The sequence below is a fragment of the Pongo abelii genome, chromosome 7 (genome assembly GCF_028885655.2).
Source record: "Pongo abelii isolate AG06213 chromosome 7, NHGRI_mPonAbe1-v2.0_pri, whole genome shotgun sequence".
NCBI classification, from domain to species: domain Eukaryota; kingdom Metazoa; phylum Chordata; class Mammalia; order Primates; family Hominidae; genus Pongo; species Pongo abelii.
In genome coordinates, this window is record NC_071992.2 from 68,708,315 (window position 1) to 68,732,440 (window position 24,126).

At 40.3% G+C, this 24,126-nt stretch overlaps 1 protein-coding gene across 9 annotated transcripts in view; it reads right to left on the reverse strand.

The window, feature by feature from the left end:
- Positions 1-10,504: 10,504 nt before the first annotated feature.
- Positions 10,505-24,126, reverse strand: part of LYPLA1 (lysophospholipase 1) — a 54,217-nt gene continuing 40,595 nt past the window's right edge. For 8 of the 9 annotated variants that reach the window (XM_054560878.2, XM_024250552.3, XM_063726295.1 and 5 more), the window contains 4 exons: positions 19,217-19,290; positions 16,794-16,895; positions 15,156-15,332; positions 10,509-12,248 (listed from right to left, as the gene is read on the reverse strand). In XM_054560878.2, coding sequence (XP_054416853.1) covers positions 12,195-12,248; positions 15,156-15,332; positions 16,794-16,895; positions 19,217-19,290 — 407 coding nt within the window. In that variant the 3' untranslated portion in view covers positions 10,509-12,194. 9 annotated transcript variants of the gene reach the window in all.

Here is a 24,126-nt window from a genome sequence, read left to right on the forward strand (position 1 = left end):
CCAGGCTGGTCTCGAACTCTGACCTCAGGTGATCCACCTGCCTCTGCCTCCCAAGAGCTGGGATTACAGGTGTGAGTCACTGCACTTGGCCAGCATTCTTTTTTATTACTGAATACTATTTTATGGCTATGCCACATCTTATTTATCCACTTGTTGGTTATGAACATCTGGGTGATTTCTGCATTGTGGCTCCTATGAATAATGCTTCTATGAACCTTTGTGTACAAGTTTTTGTGTGGATGTATGTTTGTTGCCTTAAAGTCTATTTCACCTCATACAAATATAGCCAAGCCAGCTTACTTTGGGTAGTATTTGCTTGTTATAATTTCCCACCCCTTTCAAACTTTCTGTGCCCTATGTGTTTGATACTGCTGGTAATGAAAATACAGCTTTTGGCCAGGTGTGGTGGCTCACACCTGTATTCTCAGCACTTGGGTGGCTGAGGTGGGATGGCGGCTTGAGGCCAAGAGTTAGAGACCAGCCTGGGTGACGTACTAAAACGCTTTCTACAAAACAATAAAAATAAATTTTAAAAATTAGCTGGGCATGGTGGTGCACACCTGTAGTCCTGGTTACTTGGGAGGCGGAGACAGGAGGATTGCCTCAGCCCGGTTCAAGGCTGCAGTGAGCTGTGATCACATCACTACACTCTAGGCTGGGTAACAGAGTGAGACCTTGTCTCAAAAACCAAAATGTGTGTGCGCGTGTGTGTGTGTGTGTAGCTTTAGATCATTCTTTTGTTCGGCCTAGCTTCTGTCATTTACTGACAAATTTAGTCCATCACAGTGGAAATAACTGTTATTTTTGGATTTGTATGTATCATAGTATGAAATGTCTTATTCTATGTTTTATATGCTTTATTTCTCCTTTCTCATCTTTTTTTTTTTAATGGAGCCTTAAAAATTTCATCCCCTCAGCCGGGCGCAGTGGCTCACGCTTATAATCACAGCCCTTTTGGAGGCCGAGGCAGGCAGATCACGAGGTCAGGAGTTCGAGACCAGCCTGGCCAACACAGTGAAACCCTGTCTCTACTAAAAATACAAAAATTAGTTGGGCGTGGTGGCAGGCGCCTGTAATCCCAGCTACTCAGGAGGCTGAGGCAGGAGAATCGCTTGAACCTGGGAGGCGGAGGTTGCAGTGAGCCAAGACCGCACCACTGCACTCCAGTCTGGGTGATAACAGCTAGACTCTATCTCAAAATAAATAAATAAATAAATAAATAAAAACATCCCCATCCCCACTACTTTGGAATTTACATCTATTTATTCTCGTTTTTTTAGTTAGCCTTACACTGTGAACACTTAGCTTTAAAAGGAATAAATATTTCTTATCTACTCACAAAAAATGGAAGAACCACAGAATATTTCAACTTCTATCAGCCCTCCCATTGTACATTTTAAAAAACTTTTTATTTTGAAATATTTATAGATTCACAGGGAATTGTCAAGATAAACATAGAGGTCCTGTGTCCCCTTCCATCCAGTTTCCGCCAATGGTTACATCATACATATAGTACAATATCACAATCATGACATTGACATCGTTTAAAAATATGTATAGTCCCCTATCATTTTATCATGTGTAGATTCATATAACTGCCACTGCAATCAAATATAGAACTATTATGTCACCACAAAGATCACTGTCATGCTATTCCCTTGTAGTCACATCTACCACCCTCTCCCACACCATCTCTAGCCCCTGGCAACTACTAATCCATTTTCCATCTCTATAATTTAGTTATTTTGAAAAAGTTATATACAGTGCATGACATTTGGAGATTGGCTTTTTTCACTCAGAATAAGGCCCTTCAGGTGGGATGTGGTGGCTCACGCCTGTAATCCCAACACTTTGGAAGGCCAACGTGGGAGTATTGCCTGAAGCCAGGGGCTTGAGATCAGACTGGGCAACAAAGCCAGACTCCACCTCTATAAAAAATAATTTAAAAATTAGCCAGGCATGTGGCGGGTGCCTGTAGTCCCAGCCTCTCTGGAGGCTGAGGTGGGAGGATCACTTGAGCCCAGGAGTTTGAGGCTGCAGTGGGCCACGATCATGCCACTGTGCTCGCTCTGGCCTGGATGACAGAGACCCCGTCTCTTAAATAAAAGAAAGAAAAAAACAGAATAATGCCCTTGAGATTCATCTAAGTCATTACGTACATCGTTCTTGTTTATTCCTAAGTACTATTCCATAGTATTGATGCACCGGTTTGTTTAACCACTCTTCAGCCATAGGACTTTTTGCTTGTTTCTAGTTTTTGGCTGTGATGAATAAAATTGTTACAAATAATCCTGTACAGGTTTTTGTGTAGATATGTTTTTGTTTCTCTGGAATAAATGCCCAAGAATGCAATTGTGAAGTTATATCAGCATATGTCAGATTTTAAATAAATTGCCAAACTTTTTCAAAGTGGCCGTACCATTTTACATTCCCACCAGCAAGGTATGAAAGATTCCATTTCTCTGCATCCTCATCAGCATTTGGCATTGTCACTGCTTTTTATTTTAGATATTCTTTAATACATATATAGTGATATTTTATTGTGATTTTACTTTTTTTTTTGAGACAGGATCTCACTTTGTCATCCAGGCTGGAGTGCAGTGGCAGCAGTCATAACTCACTGTAAGTAACCTCTGCCTCCCGGGCTCAAGTGATTCTCCCAGCTCAGCCTTCACAGTAGCTGGGAACACAGGCATGCGACATCACGGCTGGGTAATTTTTGTAGTTTTTTTTGTAGAGGGAGGGTTTCACCATGTTGCCCTGGCTGGGCTCAAACTCCTAGATTCAAACAATCCACCCCCCTCTCAGCCTCCCAAAGTTCTGAGTGGTGGGATTACAGGCATGGGCCATGATGCCCAGCCTGTGGTTTTACGTTTCATTTCCTTAATGGCTTAGTGATGTTGGTCATCTTTTCATGTGCTTGCCATTCTTATAGCTTCCTCAGCAAAGTATCTCTTCATGTCTTTTGCCTATTTTCTAACTGGATTTTTTTTTGTAACTGTTGAATTTTGAGAGCTCTTTACATATTCTAAATGCTAGTCATTTGTCAGGATATGTAGTTTACAAATATTTCCTCCTCGTCTCAGCTGTCTTCTCATGCTCTTAACAGGGTCTTTGAAAACAGCAAAAGTTTTTAATTTCAGTGAAGTCCAATTCATTTTTTTTTCTTGCAAGGAGTACATTTTTGCTGTCATATTTGGAAACATTTCAAGCCCTGGGTCCCCAAGATTTCTGTTTTCTTATCTAAGTTTTACAGCTTTACTTTTGACATTTAAATCTATGATCCATTTTAGGCTAGTTTCTACGTAAGACTTAGATGGAGACTTTTTCGTGTTTTTTTTTCTTTTGCCTACGGATAGCCAATTGCTCCAGCACAATTTCTGAAAAGACTATCCTTCCTCTATTGAACTGTTTTTTTGTTTTTTGTTTTGAGACAGAGTCTCACTGTCACCCAGGCTGGAGTGTAGTGGTGCGGTTTCAGCTCACTGCAAACTCCGCTTCCCAGGTTCAAGCGATTCTCTTGCCTCAGCCTCCTGAGTAGCTGGGATTACAGGCGCCCGCCACCATGCCCGGCTAATATTTTGTAGTTTTAGTAGAGATGGGGTTTTACTATGTTGCCCAGGCTGGTGTCAGACTCCTGACCTCATGATCCACCCGCCTCAGCCTCCCAAAGCGCTGGGATTACAGGCGTGAACCACCTCGCCCTGCCACACTGAACTGTTTTGTAACTTTTTCAAATCAGTTGGCTGCACTTGTGTGAGGAGACTATTTCTGTGTTATTTTGTTCTGTTCATCTATGTGTCTTTCTGCCAATACCTTTTTGATTACTGTCTCAATTTAGTAAATCTTGAAATCTGGTACAGAGACCACCCCCCTCCATGTTCTTTTTCTAATTACTATTATTTTTTAATATAAGAGATGAGATCTCACTATCTTGCCCCAGCTGGTCTGAACTCCTGGACTCAAGCAACCTCTCACCTTGGCCTCCCAAAGTGATGGGATTACAGGTGTGAGCCACCACGCCTGGGCCTTCTTTTTTAACATTAAAGTTTTGTAGTCCTTTGCCTTTCTATGTTTTAGAATCATCTTGTGTATAACTACAGTTTTGCTGGGGTTCTGATAGGAATTGCATTAAATTAGTTTATCAGTGTGGACAGAATAAACATCTTTATTATATTGAACCTTCTAATCTGTGAACATGGTGTATGTATCCATTTATGCAGATCTTTTTTGATGTCTTTCATCATCATTTTGTAGTTTTCTGCTTCCAAATCCTATAAAAAGATTTTTTAGATTTATCCCAAAGTACTATTTTTGCTTGTTTTTTGAGACAGTCTCACTCTTGTTGCCCAGGCTGGAGTGCAGTGGCGTGATCTTGGCTCACTGCAATCTCTGCCTCCCGGGTTCAAGTGATTCTCCTGTCTCAGCCTCCCAAGTAGCTGGGATTACAGGTGCCCACCACTATGCCCGGCTAATTTTTGTATTTTCAGTAGACACGGGGTTTCACCATGTCGGCCAGGCAGGTCTCAAACTCCTGACCTCAGGTGATGCCCCAGCCTCGGCCTCCCAAAGTGCTGAGATTACAGGCATAAGCCACTGCGCCTAGCCCAAAGTACTATTTTTTAGGATGACAAAATGGTATTGCATTTAAAATTTTGACTTCCATGTGCTCATTGCTAGTATATAAAATGCACTTGATTTTTGCATGTGTTTTATCTTTATCCAGTATTTTAGCCCCCAGATTAGCATTATTAGTTTCACAGTCATCAGTGCTTAGTTACCCAAATGCTTATCACTGTTTCCAGTTCTCTGACTCTCTTTTCCTTTCATTCACTTTTCTCCTTCTGATAGAACAAACACCTTTAGACAGTTCTGCCAGTAGTCATTTTCTTATAAACTATGTATTTAAAAATGGTTTTCTTTTGCCTTCAGTCAGAAAATTCCACACTGACATCTCCTCAACTTTTATATTAGGTTGGTGCAAAAGTAATTGAGGTTTTTGCCATTTTTAAAAAAATGTGACAGTTTAAGTAGTTTCCTTCTCTCTGGTTGCCATTAAGATCTTTTTCTGGCCAGGAGTGGTGGATTATGCCTCTAATCCCAGGGTTTTAGGAGGCCACAACAGGAGGATGGTTTGAGGCCACAGCCAGGAGTTCAAGACCAGCCTGGGCAACACAGTGAGATCCCATGTTTCTATAAAAATTTTAAAATTAGCTGGGCGTGGTGGCACATGCCTGTAGTCCCAGCTACTTGGAAGGCTGAGGTGGGAGGATTCCTTGAGCTTCCAAAATTCGAGGCTACAGTGAGCCATGGTCATACCACTGCACTCCAGCCTGGGCAAGAGAGCAAGACGCCATCTCTAAAGAAAACAAATTCTGGTCGGGTGCGGTGGCTCACGCCTGTAATCCCAGCACTTTGGGAGGCCAGGGCGGGTGGATCATGAGGTCAGGAGATCGAGACCATCCTGGCTAACACGGTGAAACCGTCTCTACTAAAAATACAAAAAATTAGCCAGGCGTTGTGGCAGGCACCTGTAGTCCCAGCTACTCGGGAGGCTGAGGCAGGAGAATGGCGTGAACCCGGGAGGCGGAGCTTGCAGTGAGCCAAAATCACGCCACTGCACTCCAGCCTGGGCGACAGAGCGAGACTCCATCTCAAAAAAAAAGAAAGAAAGAAAACAAATTTTCTATGGTGTTCTGTTTTGCTCTTCACCATCACGTGTCTCAGTGGAGATTTCACTTACTTATCCTGTTAGTAATTCATTTTTTGCTTCCTGAATTTGGGGTTTCTTACCTTTCTTGAAGTCTGGAAAAATATCAGCCATTTTATTTTATTTTTATTTTTTTGAGACAGAGTCTCATTCTGTCGCCCAGGCTGGATGGAGTGCAGTGGCGCGATCTCAGCTCACTGCAGCCTTTGCCTCCTAGGGTCAAGTGATTCTTCTGCCTCAGCCTCCCAAGTGGCTGGGACTACAGGAAGGCGCCACCATGCCCAACTAATTTTTGTATTTTTAGTAGAGATGGGGTTTCACCATATTGGCCAAGATAGTCTCGAACTCCTGACCTCGTGATCCGCCCACCTTGGCCTCCCAAAGTGCTGGGATTACAGGCATGACCCACCGCGCCCTACAAACATCAGCCATTTTATAGTTCTCTCCATTCTGTTCTCTCCTTCTGCAACTTCTATTAAAGCCTGTATTGGACCTTTTTACTTTATTTTTGTAGTCTCTTACCCTCCCTTCTGTTTGCTGCGCTTCCTTGAGTAAATTCCTCATAACTACCTTTAAAATCTGTTGTCTCTAATATAGTTTAATTCATCCATTGAATCTTTTTTCTTTTTCCTTTTTTTTTACAGTCTCATTTGGTTGCCCAGGCTGGAGTGCAGTGGCACAATCTTGGCTTACTGCAACCTCTGCCCCCAGGATTCATGTGTTTCTCCTGCCTCAGCCTCCTGAGTAGCTGAGATTACCAGTGCATGCCACCACACCCGGCTAAATTTTTTGTATTTTTAGAGACAGGGTTTTGCCATGTTGGCCAGGCTGGTCTCAAACTTCTGACCTCAGGTGATCTGCCCACCTCGGTCTCCTAAAGTGCTGAGATTACAGGAATGAGCCACCTCACCTGGCCATTTAATCTTTTTTATAGGTCACAGGTTAACACAATTTAAAATCTAAAGAGTGGGTACAGGGTTTCAGTTTGGAAAGATGAAGTTCTTAAGATAAATGGTGATGGTTGCATAATGTGAATGTACTTAATGCTACTGAAGCATACAGGTAAAAGTAGTTAAAATGGTAAATTTTGTTATGTATTCAGATTTTTAAATCTGTGTTAGAATAAACAATGTATCCCAAAGGCAGGATTCCTCTCTCCCACTCCTATCCTTATTCACTTCATTCCTTCCCCATTCACGCTCTATAGATATAACTACTTTTATTACACTCATTAAATGTCCTTTCAGTGTTTTTTTAAATGCAAATTCTAGCCAAATCAAGTATATGGTCTTATTTCCTCCACTCCTTTCAGTTTTTTATATTTTTTTCATCCGATAACATATCCTAAATCCTTTCCTAACGAATTCAGTGCACCTTATTTTTTAACAGCTGCCTAACATTCCATTGCGTAAATGTTCATGGTTTATTTAGCTGGTCCACTTTCATTCAACATTTGGGTTGTATCAAACATTGTGCTGTCACAAATAACACTTGTCCAGAGATGAGGTCTCACTCTGTTGCCCAGGCTGGAGTGCAGTGGTGTGATAATAGCTCAATGCAGCCTTGCACTCCTAGGCTCAAGGGATCCTTCCAGCTCAGCCTCTGGAATAGCTGGGATTACTGGCAAGCGCCATCACTCCCAGCTGAAACTTTTCATTTGAAAAGGCTGTTTTTCATTTTTTGAACCTTTTTTCAAGTCTGCATTTTTTATTTTTGAGACGGAGTCTTGCTCTGTCGCCCAGGCTTGAGTCAGTGGTGTGATCTCGGCTCACTGCAACCTCCGCCTCCCAGATTCAAATGATTCTTCTGCCTCAGCCTTGCAAGTAGCTGGGACTACAGGCGTGCGCCACCACACCTGGCTAATTTTTGTATTTTTAGTAGAGACAGGGTTTCACCACACTGGCCAGGCTGGTCTTGAACTCCTGATCTCATGATCCACCTGCCTCGGCCTCCCAAAGTGCTGGGAAAACAGGCATGAGCCACCACACCCGACCCTATTTATTTTTTAGGCGAAGTTTACTTTTGTTGCCCAGGCTGGAGTGCAATGGTGCAAAATCGGTTCACTACAGCCTCCTGGGTTCAAGCAATTCACCTGCCTCAGCCTCCCAAGTAGCTGGGATTACAGGCACGTGCTGTCACTCCCGGCTAATTTCGTATTTTTGGTAGAGACGGGGTTTCACCACCTTGGTTAGGCTGGTCTCGAACTCCTGACCTCAAGTGATCCACCCTCCTTGGCCTCTCAAAGTGCTGGGATTACAGGCGTGAGCCACCACACCCGGCCTCAAATCTGCATTTTATACTGTTACTCTTTTTCACTTATTCTTCTGCTTTTTTGAGACAGTCTTGCTGTCACCCAGGCTGGAGTGCAGTGGCATGATCTTGGCTCACTGCAACCTCCACCTCCCAGGTTCAAGTGATTGTCCTGCCTCAGCCTCCCAAGTAGCTGGGATTACAGGTGCACGCCACCATGCCCAGCTAATTTTTGCATTTTTTAGTAGAGATGGGGTTTTACCATGTTGACCAGGCTGGTCTCGAACTCCTACCTTCAAGTGATCCGCTCGCCTCAGCCTCCCAAAGTGCCGGTATTACAGGTGTGAGGGAGCCACCGTGCCCAGCCTTCCTTTTATCTTTTGGGTCACACCTGGTATTCAGCTGTAGGTAAACCATTCCCTCTTATGATTTGAAATGTGGGGACTCTGAGCTCATTTTTGACAAGGTTAAATTTATGCAACCTCAGAATTTAAATTCTGAGGCTGTCACTCTTCATAAAGTGTTTGTTTGCTTCTTCCAGGTGCCTCAGAATAAAGCCAGTCCAGGGAGATTCTTGACGTTATTATTTAACTTCATGTGTTGACAGACCACATAAATGGTATATACCTTGAAAATCAAAATGCACATGAACACAAACTCCTGGTGAAAAAGTTTTGAGGGATGATTTCATCTCTCCCAGTCCACAGCCCAGACCAAAACAGGCAAGTTTCCCTCCACTTCCCTATGCTGGGGGGTGGCGGGGTGGAAGGGGCCAGATTTTTTTTTTCCTAGTTCACCTATGTGCACCGCCCTTAAAAGGGTCCTGGCTTGGCTGGGCATGGTGGCTGTTTGTAATCCCAGCACTTTGGGATGCTGTGGTGAGATCACTTGAGCCAAGGAGTTTGAGACCAGTCTGGGCAACATAGCAAGACCCCATCTCTACAAAAACATTTTAAAATAAAAAAAATAAGGGTGAATTACTTACCTACATTATCTCATCTTAAGCTCCAAAGCTAACTGTGTCATGCAGGTTTTTAGTTTCCTTTTAGTTCTCTCTGGCCACTGGAGATTGTACTTTATGGTGAGCTGATTTGTATCATAGTTCTACTCAGCATTTCCATGTGTCCTGTATTATATGAAATACACATCATTTGTGTGTTTCAAAGCATTTAAATTACCCCACTGGGATACAGAGCAAGGTTGTAAAGACCATGAAGTTAGGCACATGAATTTGAATCCTGGCTCTTGCACATTAATAGCTCTGGAATCCTAAGTAAATAGTTTCCCTCTCTAGAGTTTCCTCTTCTGTAAAATCAAGATGGTTGATCAGAGGACTATATGCTTAAAGGATATAAAATGCTTAGTATAGTGCCCAGCATATATTAAATAATTACATTTTCATTTTTTAGTAATTTCTACAAAATAAAATGGTACTTGTTAAGAGGGTTTAAAACTATATATATTTTCAAAATGCAGCAGTAAGAGTGGCTGCAATAGTAGGCAAATTACCCAACTATTTACATATACATACAACTATTGTTACCCATTGGTAATTAGATCATAACAGTCAGTACCAAGTTCTGACCACATTTAGTAGTTAACAAAATTATTTTTAAAAGGCTCATGAACTAAAGATTATCATATGAAATACAGTGCTGATGTGAAAGATAAACATTTTATAAAATGAACTGAAGTTAGAGACAACATATTTGGTCCAGAGTTTTCTTACCACGAGAACTATCCAAAAATTGAACAAGTCGCATCACAAAAAAGTGAGGTGGTCACTTAAGTATCCAAAAGCAGAAAGTGAAGGACTGCTTAACAGAACAGAAGGAATTCCTAATATTCGGAAAAGTCAGAAGTCAATGTTGAAATAAAGCAGAAAAACTACTTGGATAACTGACTTATGACACTCATTTAAAAAACCCAGTGAATACTACATTAAAGAAAAAGACCGGGCACAGTGGCTCACGCCTATAAATCCAGCACTTTGGGAGGCTGAAGCGGGTGGATCACCTGAGGTCAGGAGTTGGAGACCAGCCTGGCCAACATGGCAAAACCCTGTCTCTACTAAAAATACAAAAATTAGCCGGGCATGGTGGTGGGCTCCTGTAATCCCAGCTACTTATGAGGCTGAAGCAGAAGAATCACTTGAACCCGGGAGGCAGAGGTTGCAGTGAGCCAAGATCGCACCACTGCACCCCAGCCTGGGTGACAGAATGGGACTCCGTCTCAAAAAAAATAAATAAATAAAAATTCAAAAGGAGTTAAGAAAAAGACAAAAGATAAACACCAAATAAAACTTCTTAAATAGGTAGAAACATTGAAAACCAAATTTGGGAAATTTTTTTCTAGCTAATTAAAACTGAATAACATGAGATTATTTCTTATGCCTGGTTCCATTCTAAGTCAACCACACCATCATCAAAATTTCTCTCTCTGAATATATATTCTTTTAAATACATTGTTATTTTCCTCCTTTGCATTATAGGCATTCATTCCAAATGTTAACATTCCAAATATTAAAATACTTAAAGTCACAGAAAAGTCAGAATTAAATTTTATTTCACATTGATAGAAACCATGAAAAACATTTACATTTTCCCATGTTACAGCACAACATTTCAACAGAATATTTCTTGCCATAAATAATATCTTGCTGATTTGTAGAAGTGAAATAACAGTTTATGTTCTTCCAGGTGAAGAAAAATGACATAGTAAATGATTGTTTAAAATTTTTAAATCCAGACATAAACATATGGCTTCATTATTAACATCCTATATAGTCCATTACTAAATTATTTCCATTATCAATTAGCACCCATTTATAAAGATGCATTCTTAATATTGTTTTGGTCAACTGGAATACAGCAGAAAAGTTAACACAGTTCAGAAATATCAAGCATACGTTTTTGCTACATATTAATCTGTATGGTAACTACACTTTATGTGTAGGGTTCTGACTAGCCTTTATTACCCATAAGTTTGTTTTCAAATAATTTTTTACCAGTAATCTGGAAATTTTGACAATTTAAAATGATTGCTATTTTTATGTTTGCATGAAAAACTAATACAAAAACTAATTTGACTAAAGTGAAAATTTCAAATAAGTCCACTGGCAGATGAAAATAATGCAAAAAATTACAATAGATTCCTCATCTTCTACAGTAGTTGGTTTCAAACATGTGTACAAAGTAAACTCTATGCTATGAGAAGATGAAATCATCTTAGAAGTTAGTTTTTAAGATCAGTCTTAAAGATATTTCAGAACTTACTAGAATATGATCTAATTATTCTTTCCGTTGTTTACAGAAAAATAAAACCACAGAATTATTCCTGTTACCTGGATTGAAGATCCTAATAGCTAGGTGTAAATTTGGATAAGGTACAGTAATTCGAAATAAGTAGTGCATGAAGTTTTAATGTCTGGTTTCTCTATAAAGCATAAATAGATTTTAAATACCTTATATCTGTGACCCAGAATGTGAAATTACAGCATGTATTGACAGTAGCTGTCTATGGCAGAGAGGCAATACTTGGTCTGCTATAAAGGACAATAAAGAAAAAACAAACTTTTTTTTTTCTTGAGAGAAAAGAGTATTAAATAGAAATAATATCAGGGAAAATAAAAGCCTGGTCCCAAAATAAAAGGGCCATTAATTGAAGAGAACAATTTTACTTTTTCTTGACAATAAACAGCATTATCCCTATTATTAGGAATAATGTAATACCACCTCATTCTTATTATGTATTATAATCATTATGTATATATGAACACATATATAAAAATACAGACACTGCATGGTGACTAAGCAATTTTGGAATAAATCCATAGACTAAGTCACAGCATGCATAAATTGTTATATCTTAATTGCTCATTTATACCTGAACAAATTTTCATTAAGCATACTGCTAATTTTCAAATGATGTAATAAAAAATCTGGTGGCAGTACTGTATTATTTTGCTGAATTACATTTGAGAAAAAAGAAGCTACCTGCTTCATCTATTCTAATATAGTAGATCCTGGGTTGTCTTATAAGAATACATGTATAGAAACTTAAAAGATCATAAATTTCTCATGAGGAGACATTATTTGATCTGTGTTATTGGCATGTATTTGCAAAACATTTTAACACTGCAAAACATTAGAAATTTGAAGACTGGGCATGGGAAAAGGTTTATACTCTACTAGAATGATGCTGGTGTACTTCTACACAAGGCCTCTTAGTGACGTCAATCAATTGGAGGTAGGAGTTTATCAATGAATTGCTTGACATCCATCATTTCCTGTTTGGAATAAAGTAATTTAATAGGTAGGTAGTTACGTTAAGTCAGAAATTAAATTCCCACTAAAATGCCACTAATCAAATCTATGGTATGCATAAAGGTGAAATCACATTTTTACTACAATTAAACAAGACAAAAGAGAAATGAGGCTCCAACAGAAATTTCAGGACATTTCCTATCATGATTATTGTACACTGAAATGACAGCTCCCATCCAGTATCTAGTTCTGCATCTTCCTATACTGGAACAATATAAGACACTGGGGGGCAGGGAAGTTTAGAAGCGATGGTGCCTACACTGAGAAGTCTCAGTAAGTGAACAATTACTGACAACTAAGTATGAGTGACAAAGCAGAGCTTCTACCATTCTTCAAACTGAATTATGCACTAAATCCATACCATTAACTATGTTGTGTCTTTCATAAAGAATTACATACAACTAACCATTTGATAGACAGCATGTACCTAAGATGTTCCTGGGAAGATATGAACATTAATATACCAAAGATTTATCACAGAAGAAACTTTCTCCTCTTAGCCTCTTGCATTTGGCTCAGTTTTCTCACCCCCCTCAAACTCACTTCCTGCTATCAGCTCTTATATTTCAAGGCCTTACTTAGCTTCACAGTGCCAAATATCAGCAATGCAGCTAACCTTCAGCCTTGTAATTTAGTCACTCAGAAAAGAGCCCCAGTATGAAAGTGTTCTATTTCACAATACTCTGAAGTCCCAAAGAGTTTCCTATGAGATCACCTCCCACTATCCAACTTCTCCTCATTTTCTGCTCCTCCTCATTCAGCTCAGAGTCGTTGTAGACTCATCTATAGCTTTTATGAAGCTCCAGGGTATTTGTGATACAAAGCCCATGAAGAAAACAGCTGCTCTAGAGACCTTCAGTCCCTCTTGCACACATTAAGGGTTCCAGGACTTCCCCTGCCCTCTCTTTTCTGGATTCAACACTGTAATACTCTGTATCAGTAGGGGAACACCCTAGGTTCAGGTTCCCAGGCACCCTTGTCTTTCTGGATAAATGATATTACCACCTCTTTCTCCGTCCCTAAATTATTTAACCCAGGCTGAGTGGTTGTAAAACTGTCAGTGTGACTATCTCACTAGGAATCAATTTTTACTCTAGGTCTTCTCAAGCCTCCAGACCTATCCAGGCCTCCGGCCTCCTTCATTCTATCAAGGGATCGCACCTTCTACTTGACTGAAAAGATAAGCACATCTAATATAAGCTCCCAAGCACTCTCTTCTCTCTCCATCTCCTGTTTATATTCATCCATCCTTTCTTTCTTTCTTTTTTTTAGGGTCTCACTGTGTCATTCAGGCTGGAGTGCAGGGTGCCAATATGGCTCACTGCAGCGGCAACCTCCTGAGATCAAGTGATCCTCTCGCCTCAGCCTCCAGAGTAATTGGAACTACAGGTGCCCGCCACCTCACCTGGCCCGTCCTCTTCTATCTTGATTGAAAATGGTTTTCTCCTCTTTTAAGGCAGGCACTATACATCTCAGGACTTAATTCTATTCTATGATCCCTCTGAGAATGCCCCTATCAATTATCTTCTCTTTACTGCATCTTCTTCCTCCCTGCCTCCACTCATAGGTCTTTCTCTGATCCCACTGAAGAACAGATTTCCTACTCTTCTCCCTCTTTACCAAAACTTTTTTAAAAGGTCTATACATGTTGCCTCTGCTTCCTCATTTCCCTATCCACTCCACACAATCCTTTGCATTTTGGCTTTATCTATCCAAACATCCAAGGTCACAGGTGGCTTAATATTGGGTACTCTCTTCCTAACCTATTTCTCCTTAATCCTTCTCTGGAACACATTACACATCTCCTTCCCACTCTGAAATTCTCTCCTCACATACTCTCAACACCTAACTCCTTTTCTCCTTAGGCTAAACTTTAATGTGTCCCCCAAAGTTCTATCCCTGAGCTTTTTTTCTTACAATGCTTTCCCAAGATAATTCTTCATTGATCAATTATATTAGTAATTATTTCAAATCTCCATTTCCAGGCTTGAACTTCAGACAAGTATTTCCAATATCCTATTTTGATATTGTGGGGGCACATCGATCTCAATACATTAAACTCAGTATTATCTCCTTCCTTTACTCTAAAACTGTTTCTTGCACCTACTTTTTATGATGGCATCAGAGCTAGAAATCTCAAGCCCTTTTGATACTTCCTTGGTTACTACACCCCATATAATTAATCTCTAAATCCTACTGGATCACCTGTCTCTAGAATGTAGATCAGATCACATCTCACTTCAACCAAAAACACTGACGGCTTCCTGCTGCCTAGAGAATAAGTCTAGTAAGTCCCTTCTCAGCACAAAGAGTCTCTGTTTCCTATGTCTTCTGTCCTATCACACCCGGCTTTTCCTAAGACTGAATGGCTTGCTTTTCCTGTCCTATAGTTCTTTCTCTGCACATTTGCTATCCAAATCCCACCATTTTTCAAAATCTAGCTGTTTCATCATGGTCTCAGTGCCTCCTAAGATAAATTAATCTCTTCTCAGTTTTTCAGGGCACCTTTTGTTATTTTCCAAGGGCACTTTTTAAAGCTTCTAATACAATGTATATCACATTCTGCTATCCATACAGTTACTTAGACATGCATCTTTCTACTAAATTTTAATTTACCTTAAATTTTAATGAAAGGGAATGTTTATTATTCATCTTTGAATTATGTACAATGCTGTGTATAATAGCCAATCAGTAGATATTTGTTGAATTAAGTTGAATACACACTCATCTAATGACCTGCTCATAGTGACTTATGAATCAATATGAATTAACTCATTTAAATCCCCAAGCTTTCAAATGTTACTTTTCTTGAAAATATCACATGAAAAAAGTTACAAATATGGCACTGATCACTGCTTCCAGACACCTACCTGTTGACACGAACTGTGCATCATACCTTCATAGGTTTTAAAGGTCACATTGGCTGGATTCACCAATGTTTTTAGTTTTTCAACCGTAAGAGAACCAAACATCAGGGGAACTAAAGGGTCACAATCCCCGTGGCACTGGAGGATAGAAATATCTCTATTAGCACCACCGATAGGACCCTGCAAAAAGCAAAAGAAGAAATAGTATTATTTTTGTAAAAGTATAGGACACTATGCCAGGCATTTAAAATTGTACATAAATATGCATATATATAACATATTAGAAGTTATATTTGGCCAAAAAAATAAAATTCCTTCCATCCATATACTCACCACATCCCTTTGACTTCTATAGGATGTATGATCACTTTGCCTTGTATTATAATATATATCTTCCCAATGAATGAGTTCCTTGAAGCAGATTATATATACGTTTTTTTGTTTCGTTTAGTTTTTTTGAGACGGAGTCTTGCTCTGTTGCCCAGGCTGGAGTGCAGTGGCGTGATCTCAGCTCACTGCAACCTCCACCTCCCAAGTTCAAGCAATTCTCCCTGCCTGCCTCAGCCTCCCGAGTAGCTGGGATTACAGGCACATGCCACCACGCCCAGCTAATTTTTTTGTATTTTTTAGTAGAGACAGGGTTTCACCGTGTTACCCAGGATGGTCTCAATCTCCTGACCTTGTGATCCACCTGCCTTGGCCTTCGAAAGTGCTGGGATTACAGGCGTAAGCCACCGCGCCCAGCCAAGCAGATTATATTTTAATCCATCTTTATATTTTCAGCTTTTTTTTTGTTTGGTTGGTTGTTGTTTTAGTATTTTGAGTTGCTGTTTTATTTAGCTATCTTTTTTTTTCAAAGACAGAGTCTTGCTCTGTTACCCAGGCTGAAGTGAAGTGGCACAATCGTGGCTCACTGCAACCTCCACCTCCTGGGTTCAAGTGATTCTCATGCCTCAGCCTCCCAAGTAGCTGGGATTATAGGTGTGCACCACCAAGCCCAGCTAATTTCTGTATTTTTAGTAGCTATGGGGTTTCACCATGTTGGCCAGGCTGGTCTTGAACTCCTGACCTGAGGTGATCCGCCCGCCTCAGCCTCCCAAAGTGCTGGGATTACAGGCATGAGCCACCTCACCTGGTCTAAAAATAAGTATTATTTCTATATGTTAAAAAGAGTCCTCATTTTCATATATATACTAAAATGTATCAAATCCTTCTAATATAAGATATGTGACAATAAGGTTTCTTTCTAATTCCATTCTATGTACTCCAAAATACAGACAGTATAGCATACAGAAATAAGGCCTAGTAATACATCACAAAAGTCTAAGAAAATTATTTTTAAAAAAGGATGAGTGCTGTAAGTGGAGACTCAGTGATGGTGATGTGTCAGTGCAGCATCACTGACTGCAGCAAAGACATGGCTGTGGAGGTGGGGATGCTGATGGTGGGGAGGCTGTGCATGTGTGGGGACAGGAGGTAGACAGTAACTCTGCACCTTCTGCTCAGTTTTGCTGTGAATTTAAAACTTCTCCAAAAAATAAAGTTTATTAATAAAAAAAAATAAGATGACTTTATCTCCAATATTATCTACTAGCTACCTTTAGCTCAGTAATCTCATGTTGACTGCATCAACCAAGTTACCTGTGGAAAGGAAGCCCGAAGTGGAAGCCAGCAACTGAGTGCAGTGACACCTGCCAGTTTCTGCTGCGTGGTAAGGGCAGTATATAAAGATAAAGCTCCTCCCTGAAAAGACAAGCAGGGAAAGTCAATGGAACACACACGCTTGCCCACAGCAATTTAGGGAATTTCTTGTTACTAATGATATCCATAAAAAAATCAAACTCGGTGGCTGGTGTCAAATCAAATCAGGCAAACAGTGGAAATACAAACACACCCCATCGTGTCCTAAAGGACGCGGTTCTCTACACCAGAGAACATACAGACTTCCTTTCCGAAGAGACATAGTTTGTACCATGGGAAACTGCTGCACTTACAACATACCTTAGGAATATTCTGAATTTATATTTTCTCCTTTGCAGAGTTTTAGGCATGAAATCCAATCTGGTCTTAAATTGGTATTACTTTCTCTTTTTTTTTTTGAGATGGAGTTTCACTCTTGTTGCCCAGGCTGGAGAGCAATGGTGCAATCTCAGCTCACCACAACCTCCGCCTCCCAAGTTCAAGCGATTCTCCTGCCTCAGCCTCCCGAGTAGCTGTGATTACAGGCATGCACCACCACACCCGGCTAATTTTGTATTTTTGGTAGAGACGGGGTTTCTCCATGTTGGTCAGGCTGGTCTCAAACTCCCGACCTCAGGTGATCCGCCCGCCTCAGCCTCCCAAAGTGTTGGGATAACAGGTGTGAGCCACCGTGCCTGGCCCTTAAATTGGTATTACTTTCTAAATGAGAATTTAAGATAATAAGAACTATTTAGCAGACACCTTCAGAGTATCTGCCTACCCAGCTCACAACACCCTGCATTCTAGAAGCTGTACTCCTGCCAGCATCCAGGAGCCCCATCACTCTGAACATGTCCATGGGTTACTGCAACACATGAGTACACGAGAGCCTTTCACATCCCAGGCAGTGATGTTTTCTCCTGACACTGTGGAAATGGGATTCAATGACCACCAGTCACTCTCTGTGTGGGTACACCTGTAACATGTATATTCAAGAGCTGGAAAAGCTATAGGCTGCAAAAGCCAAGATGGCCAATTGTTTATGGAAAGGTAAATGAAACAGATAAGCAAAGAAACAAGAGATGAGAGATGGTGAGCAAGGCCCAACTGCTTTTCAATTCCTAGCTACTTCCTGAGGCCTTGCCTCACTTTCCTCCTCAGTTTCCTTGATAGGATGCCACAGACTCATCGCTTACTCCTTGCTTGAGGTATTGAGTTGGTTTCTATATACTGTAATGAATGAATATCAAATATACACACTCCCACATGAACTTGTTATTCTGGATCATTATTATTATTATTATTATTATTATTATTATTATTTTTGAGACAGAGTCTCAGCTTTGTTGCCCAGGCTGGAGTAGAGTGGTGCGATCTTGGCTCATGGCAACCTCTGGCTCCTGGGTTCAAGTGATTTTCCTGCCTCAGCCTCCGGAGTAGCTGGAGTTACAGAGGCGCGCACCACCATGCCCAGCTAATTTTTTTATTTTTAGTAGAGACGGGGTTTCACCATGTTGGCTGGGCTGGTCTCGAACTCCTGACCTCACATGATCCACCCACCTTGGCCTCCCAAAGTGCTGGGATTACAGGCGTGAGCCAACGCGCCTGGCCTGGATCATTAATTTTTGTCCCTATGTTTATGTCACAATGTGTATTACAATATACATTATCTGTGAATTTCAACAAACACCAAATCAATAACACCTTTTCACTATATTGTATCAACAAATCTTTCTATTGAATTCTATCTTCTAAATAATTTCAGAATTCTGACATCTCCCTAATTAAGGTAATCCAAACATCTCCCTAATTAAGGTAATCCAAACACTAAGTTGCTTACTTAGAAGATTTACAGATGAGAAGTTAGAGCATCTGGGGACTGGTTCCATGGCAAACAGCTTACATGCTGCAGTAGCCATGAAAGGTCCGTATGAGGAAGCTATGTCTGTGGAGGGAGTACAGAAAGCAGGGGAAAAAGTACAGAGATGAAGAAAAATGCCAAAAATAAACACCACATATTCATACTTAAAACCTGTAATACGTGAAGGTAAAGGGAAGAAATTCTCTTTTATTCCACTTTACTGTTCCTATCAGTAGTCTCCTCCTATAGAGGGGACTCATGCCTGTGTTATCAGAGTTTTAATTAATTAAAAGGATACACTGTGTTAACTTAGAAATTTAATAACGTGTACATGTGTATTATAGTCCTCCTAAGAAGAAATTAATTAGTTCCAGTACACTGAAACTTAATTAAACATTAAAGGTAAGTGTATCAGTCAAGATTCCATAACATCAAAAAAGACTACTCTATAGAAAGGAGTAATGCACAGACTTCTAGATAAGTATACTGATGGTATTGACATTCCACTCAAATTTTATCTTACCTGAGAAAACCCTCCCAAAATAATTCTGTTAGAAGGAATGCCATTCTTCACTTCTTGATCAATCAAAGCTTTTACTAAAAACAACATGAAAGTTAGTCAGCAATACTTTCAGAGTTAAGCCCACTGATAAAATTTAAATTAGGAAAAAATTAATAATAGAAAAGCACAATTACTTTTAAGGTGGAAATGAGTGAAAAATTCAAAGCACTCCATTAAAATACAAAATTAGAATGTATTTTCATATGCCAACGGAGAACAATGTGAAAAGCAAATTTTAAAAAAATCAAATTTCCGATAGTCACACATAAAATTAAATACCTAGGAATTAAACAAAGAAGTGAACGGTTTCTATAATGAAAACTATAGAACACTAATGAAAGAGGACACCAAAAAATGGAAAAAAGATTCCATGTTCATGGATAAGAAGAACCGATAACAATATTGATTGTTATTGTTCATGAATTCTTCTAATCCATGAACATGGAATATTTTTCCCAAACCACCCAAAGCAATCTACAGATTCAATGCAATCTCTACGAAAATACCAATGACAATCTTCACAGAAATAGAAAAACAATCCTAAATATTTTTTTTTTTTTTTTGAGACAAAGTCTTACTCTCTCACCCAGCCTGGGGTGCAGTGGCATGATCTTGGCTCACTGCAAGCTCCGCCTACCAGATTCATGCCATTCTCCTGCCTCAGCCTCCCAAGTAGCTGGGACTACAGGTGCCCACCACCACGCCCGGCTAATTTTTTGTATTTTTAGTAGAGACGGGGTTTCACCATGTTAGCCAGGATGGTCTCGATCTCCTGAACTTGTGATCCGCCCACCTCGGCCTCCCAAAGTGCTGGGATTACAGGTGTGAGCCACCGTGCCTGGCCCCCTAAAATGTATATGGAATTACGAATGACTCAGAGTAGCCAAAGCTACCCTAAGCAAAAAGAATAAAACTAGAGGAATCACATTACTTTACTTCAAATTATACTACAAAGCTACAGTAACCAAAACTGCATGGTACTGGCATAAAAACAGACACATAGACTAAAGGAACAGAATAGAGAACCCACAAACAAATCCACACACCTACAGTGAATTCATTTTCGACAAAGGTGTCAAGAACATACATTGGGGAAAAGACAGTCTCTTCAATAAAAATGGTACTGGGAAAACTGGATATCCATATGCAGAAGAATAAAATTAGACCCTATCTCTTGCTGTATACAAAAATCAAATCACAATAAACACTTAAATCTAAGATCTCAAACTATGAAACTACTGCGAGAAAAAATTGGGGAAAATCTCCAGGACATTGGTCTGGGCAAAAATTTCTTGAGAAATACCCCACAAGCATATCAACCAAAGCAAAAATGGACAAATGGGATCACATCAAGTTAAAAAGCTTCTGCACAGCAAAGGATACAATCAACAAAGTGAGGAGACAACCCACAGAATGGGAGAAAACATTTGGAAACTACCCGTCTGACAAGGGATTAATAACCAGAATATATAAGGAGCTTTAACAACTCTATAGGAAAAAAATCTAATAATCTGATCAAAAAATGGGCCAGGCCGGGCACAGTGGCTCATGCCTGCAATCCCAGCACTTTGGGAGGCCAAGAAGGGTGGGTTACGAGGTCAAGCGATCGAGACCATCCTGCCCAACATGGTGAAACCCCGTCTCTACTAACGATTAAAAAATCAGCTGGGCATGGTGGTGCACACCTGTAGTCACAGCTACTCAGGAGGCTGAGGCAGGAGAATCACTTGAACTCGGGAGACAGAGGTTGCAGTAAGCCAAGATTGCGCCACTGCACCCCAGCCTGGCGAAAGAGTAAGACTCTGTCTCAAAACAAACAAACAACAACAACAAAAAAAATGGGCCAAAGATCTGAATAGACATTTCTGAAAAGATGACATAAAAATGGCATACAGGCATATGAAAAGGTGCCCACCATCACTGATGACCAGCAAAATGCAAATCAAAACTACAATGAAATATCATCTCACCCCAGTTAAAATGGTTTTTATTCAAAAGACAGTTAATAGCAAATGCTGGTGAGGATGTGGAGAAAAGAGAACCCTCATACACTGTTGGTGGGAATGTAAATTAGTACAACTACTATGGAGAACAGTTTGGAGGTTCCTCAAAAAACTAAAAATTGAGCTACCATATGACCCAGCAATCCCACTGGATATATACTCAAAAGAAAGTATCTTTCTTTTAACTATATTTGGGTATATATCTTTTGAGATATATACCCAAAAGAAAGGAAATCAGTATATTGAAGAGATATCTGTACTCCCATGTTTGTTGTAGCACTGTTCCCAATAGCCAAGATTTGGAAGTAACCTATGTGTCCATCAACAGATGACTGGATGAAGAAAATGTGGTACATATAAGTACTATTCAGCCATAAAAAAAGAATGAGATCCAGTCATTTGCAACAACACAGGTGGAACTGGAGATCATTATGTTAAGTGAAATAAGCCAGACACAGAAAGACAAACATTGCATGTTCTCACTTTTTTTGTGGGATCTAAAACTAACCGAACTCACAGACACAGACAGTAGTAGAAGTATGGTTATCAGAGGCTGGAAGGGTATTGGGGGGCTGGAGGTGAGGTGCAGCTAGTTAATGGGTACAAAAAAATAGAATAAGACCTACTATTTGACAGTACAATAGGGTGACTACAGTCAATAGTAACTTAGTGTACATTTTAAAATAACTTACAAGAGTGTAAATGGATTCTTTGTAACTCAAAGGATAAATGCTTGAGGGGATGGACACCCCATTCTCCATGATGTGCTTATTTCACATTGCATCCCTGTATCAAAACGTCTCACGTACATATAAATATGTACACCTACTATGTACCCACAAAAATTGAAAATAAAAAAATAAAATTTTAATTAAAACTTCAATAATTTCCCATTAAATATTTTGTTAACAACAGTTCTTTCTCTCATCAAGAGATGGATTTTTAAAAAATTAATAGTTAATTCTGCTCATACATATTCCATGTTTCTCTCTTCAATGAACCATAGGCATTTGTACCTAAAAGTTGTCATTTTAAAATTGTATGTAGTTAAGTGTTTAAAACCATTCATTCTGTTGTTTTTAAAAAATCACAGAATTGGCCAGGCACAGTGGCTCACGCCTGTAATCCCAGCACTTTGGAAGGCTGAGGCCGGCAGATCAACTTGAGGCCAGGAGTTTGAGACCAGCCTGGGCAACATGGTGAAACACCGTCTGTACTAAAATACAAAACGTAGCCGGGCATGGTGGCACAGGCCTGTAGTCCTAGCTACTTGGGAGGCTGAGACAGGAGAATCACTTGAACCCGGGAGATGGAGGTTGCAGTGAGCTGAGATCGCGCCACTGCACTCCAGCCTGAGCAAGAGAGCAAGACTCCATCTCAAAAACAAACAAAAAAAATAGAATCAATCTCTTCTGCTCGCTCACACTCTCCCTCTGTGTCTGTCTCTGTCTGTCTCTCTCTCTCTCAAAACAGGGTCTCACTCTGTTGCTGACCTCCCAGGCTCTAGCAATCCTCCCACCTCAGACTCTCAAGCAGCTGGGGGACCACAGACATGCGCCACCATGCCCAGCTAATTTTGTTTATTTTTTGTAGCGACTCTTGCCCAGGCTGGTTTTGAACCCCTGGGCTCAAGTGATCCTCCTGCCTCAGCCTCTCAAAGTGCTAGGATTACAGGTATGAGCAACATCCCTTGGCCTCAATCACCTTTCACCTAAGGATAACGGCACTATGTACTCCCAACTATGTAACCTGAGCACTGTCTTCTTTGTTCAGTGGCACATTCTCTTTTGTTTTTTCTTTCCTGGCTGAGTCTGATTCTAATTTTCTCCAGTAAGTCATCACTTCAGAGAGGAAAGAAGTAACAAGTATTTCGTAGGCCAACTCTATTGTTAGGACAGAATCTTTCATTCTGGAACTCATGAGGCCCACGTATCTTCTTCACAGGGCCCAGGCCCTCCCTGTTTTCCATAGCATCTAACACTTACCCTCATACTTTTGTCATCTATTATTTTCAGACAAAATCCTAACTCTAGGATTCTAACTCCAATCTACTTTTTGATGATCCATAAGTCAGTGTTGTTGGTTTGACATTCCCAAATATCTCACATCTTTTGAATGTATTTTCCCTGTTTTAAAGACCTTAAAGAGTTCTTTTAAAACAAAAGGGCTGCGCTCAGTGGCTCATGCCTGTAATCCCAGTACTTTTGGGGAGGATCACCTGAGGGCAGGAGTTTCCCACCAGCCTGGACAACATAATGAGAATTCATCTCTACAAAACAGCTTAAAAATTAGCCAGGCATGGTGGCACATGCCTGTAGTCCCAGCTACTCAGAAGCCGAGGCGGGAGAGTTGCTGGAGACCAGGAATTTGAGGCTGCAGTGAGATATGATCACCAACTGTACTCTAACCTGGGCGACAGTCTCTAAGTAACTATGTAAATAAAAAATTACCAAAAAGCAAAACAATTCACAGCCAGCCTGCCTTGCCATTGCTGCCCACATCCACCTACACCCACCCATACTCAGGAGTCACCAACCAGATTTTCCTGAAGGCAATCCCAGTCCTCACATTATTATACTTGTCAATATTTCAGTACATATGTGTAAAACAAAAGTACATTCCTGTGCACCTGTGCATTTCTTTTTTTTTTTGAGATGGAGTTTCACTCTTGTTGCCCAGGCTGGAGTGCAACAGTGGGATCTCAGCTCACTGTAGCCTCTGCCTCCCAGGTTCAAACAATTCTCCTGGCTCAGCCTCCCAAGTAGCTGGGATTACAGGCAGGCGCCACCATGCCCAGCTAATTTTGTATTTATAATAGAGAAGGGATTTCTCCATGTTGGTCAGCCTGATCTCGAACTCCCGACCTCA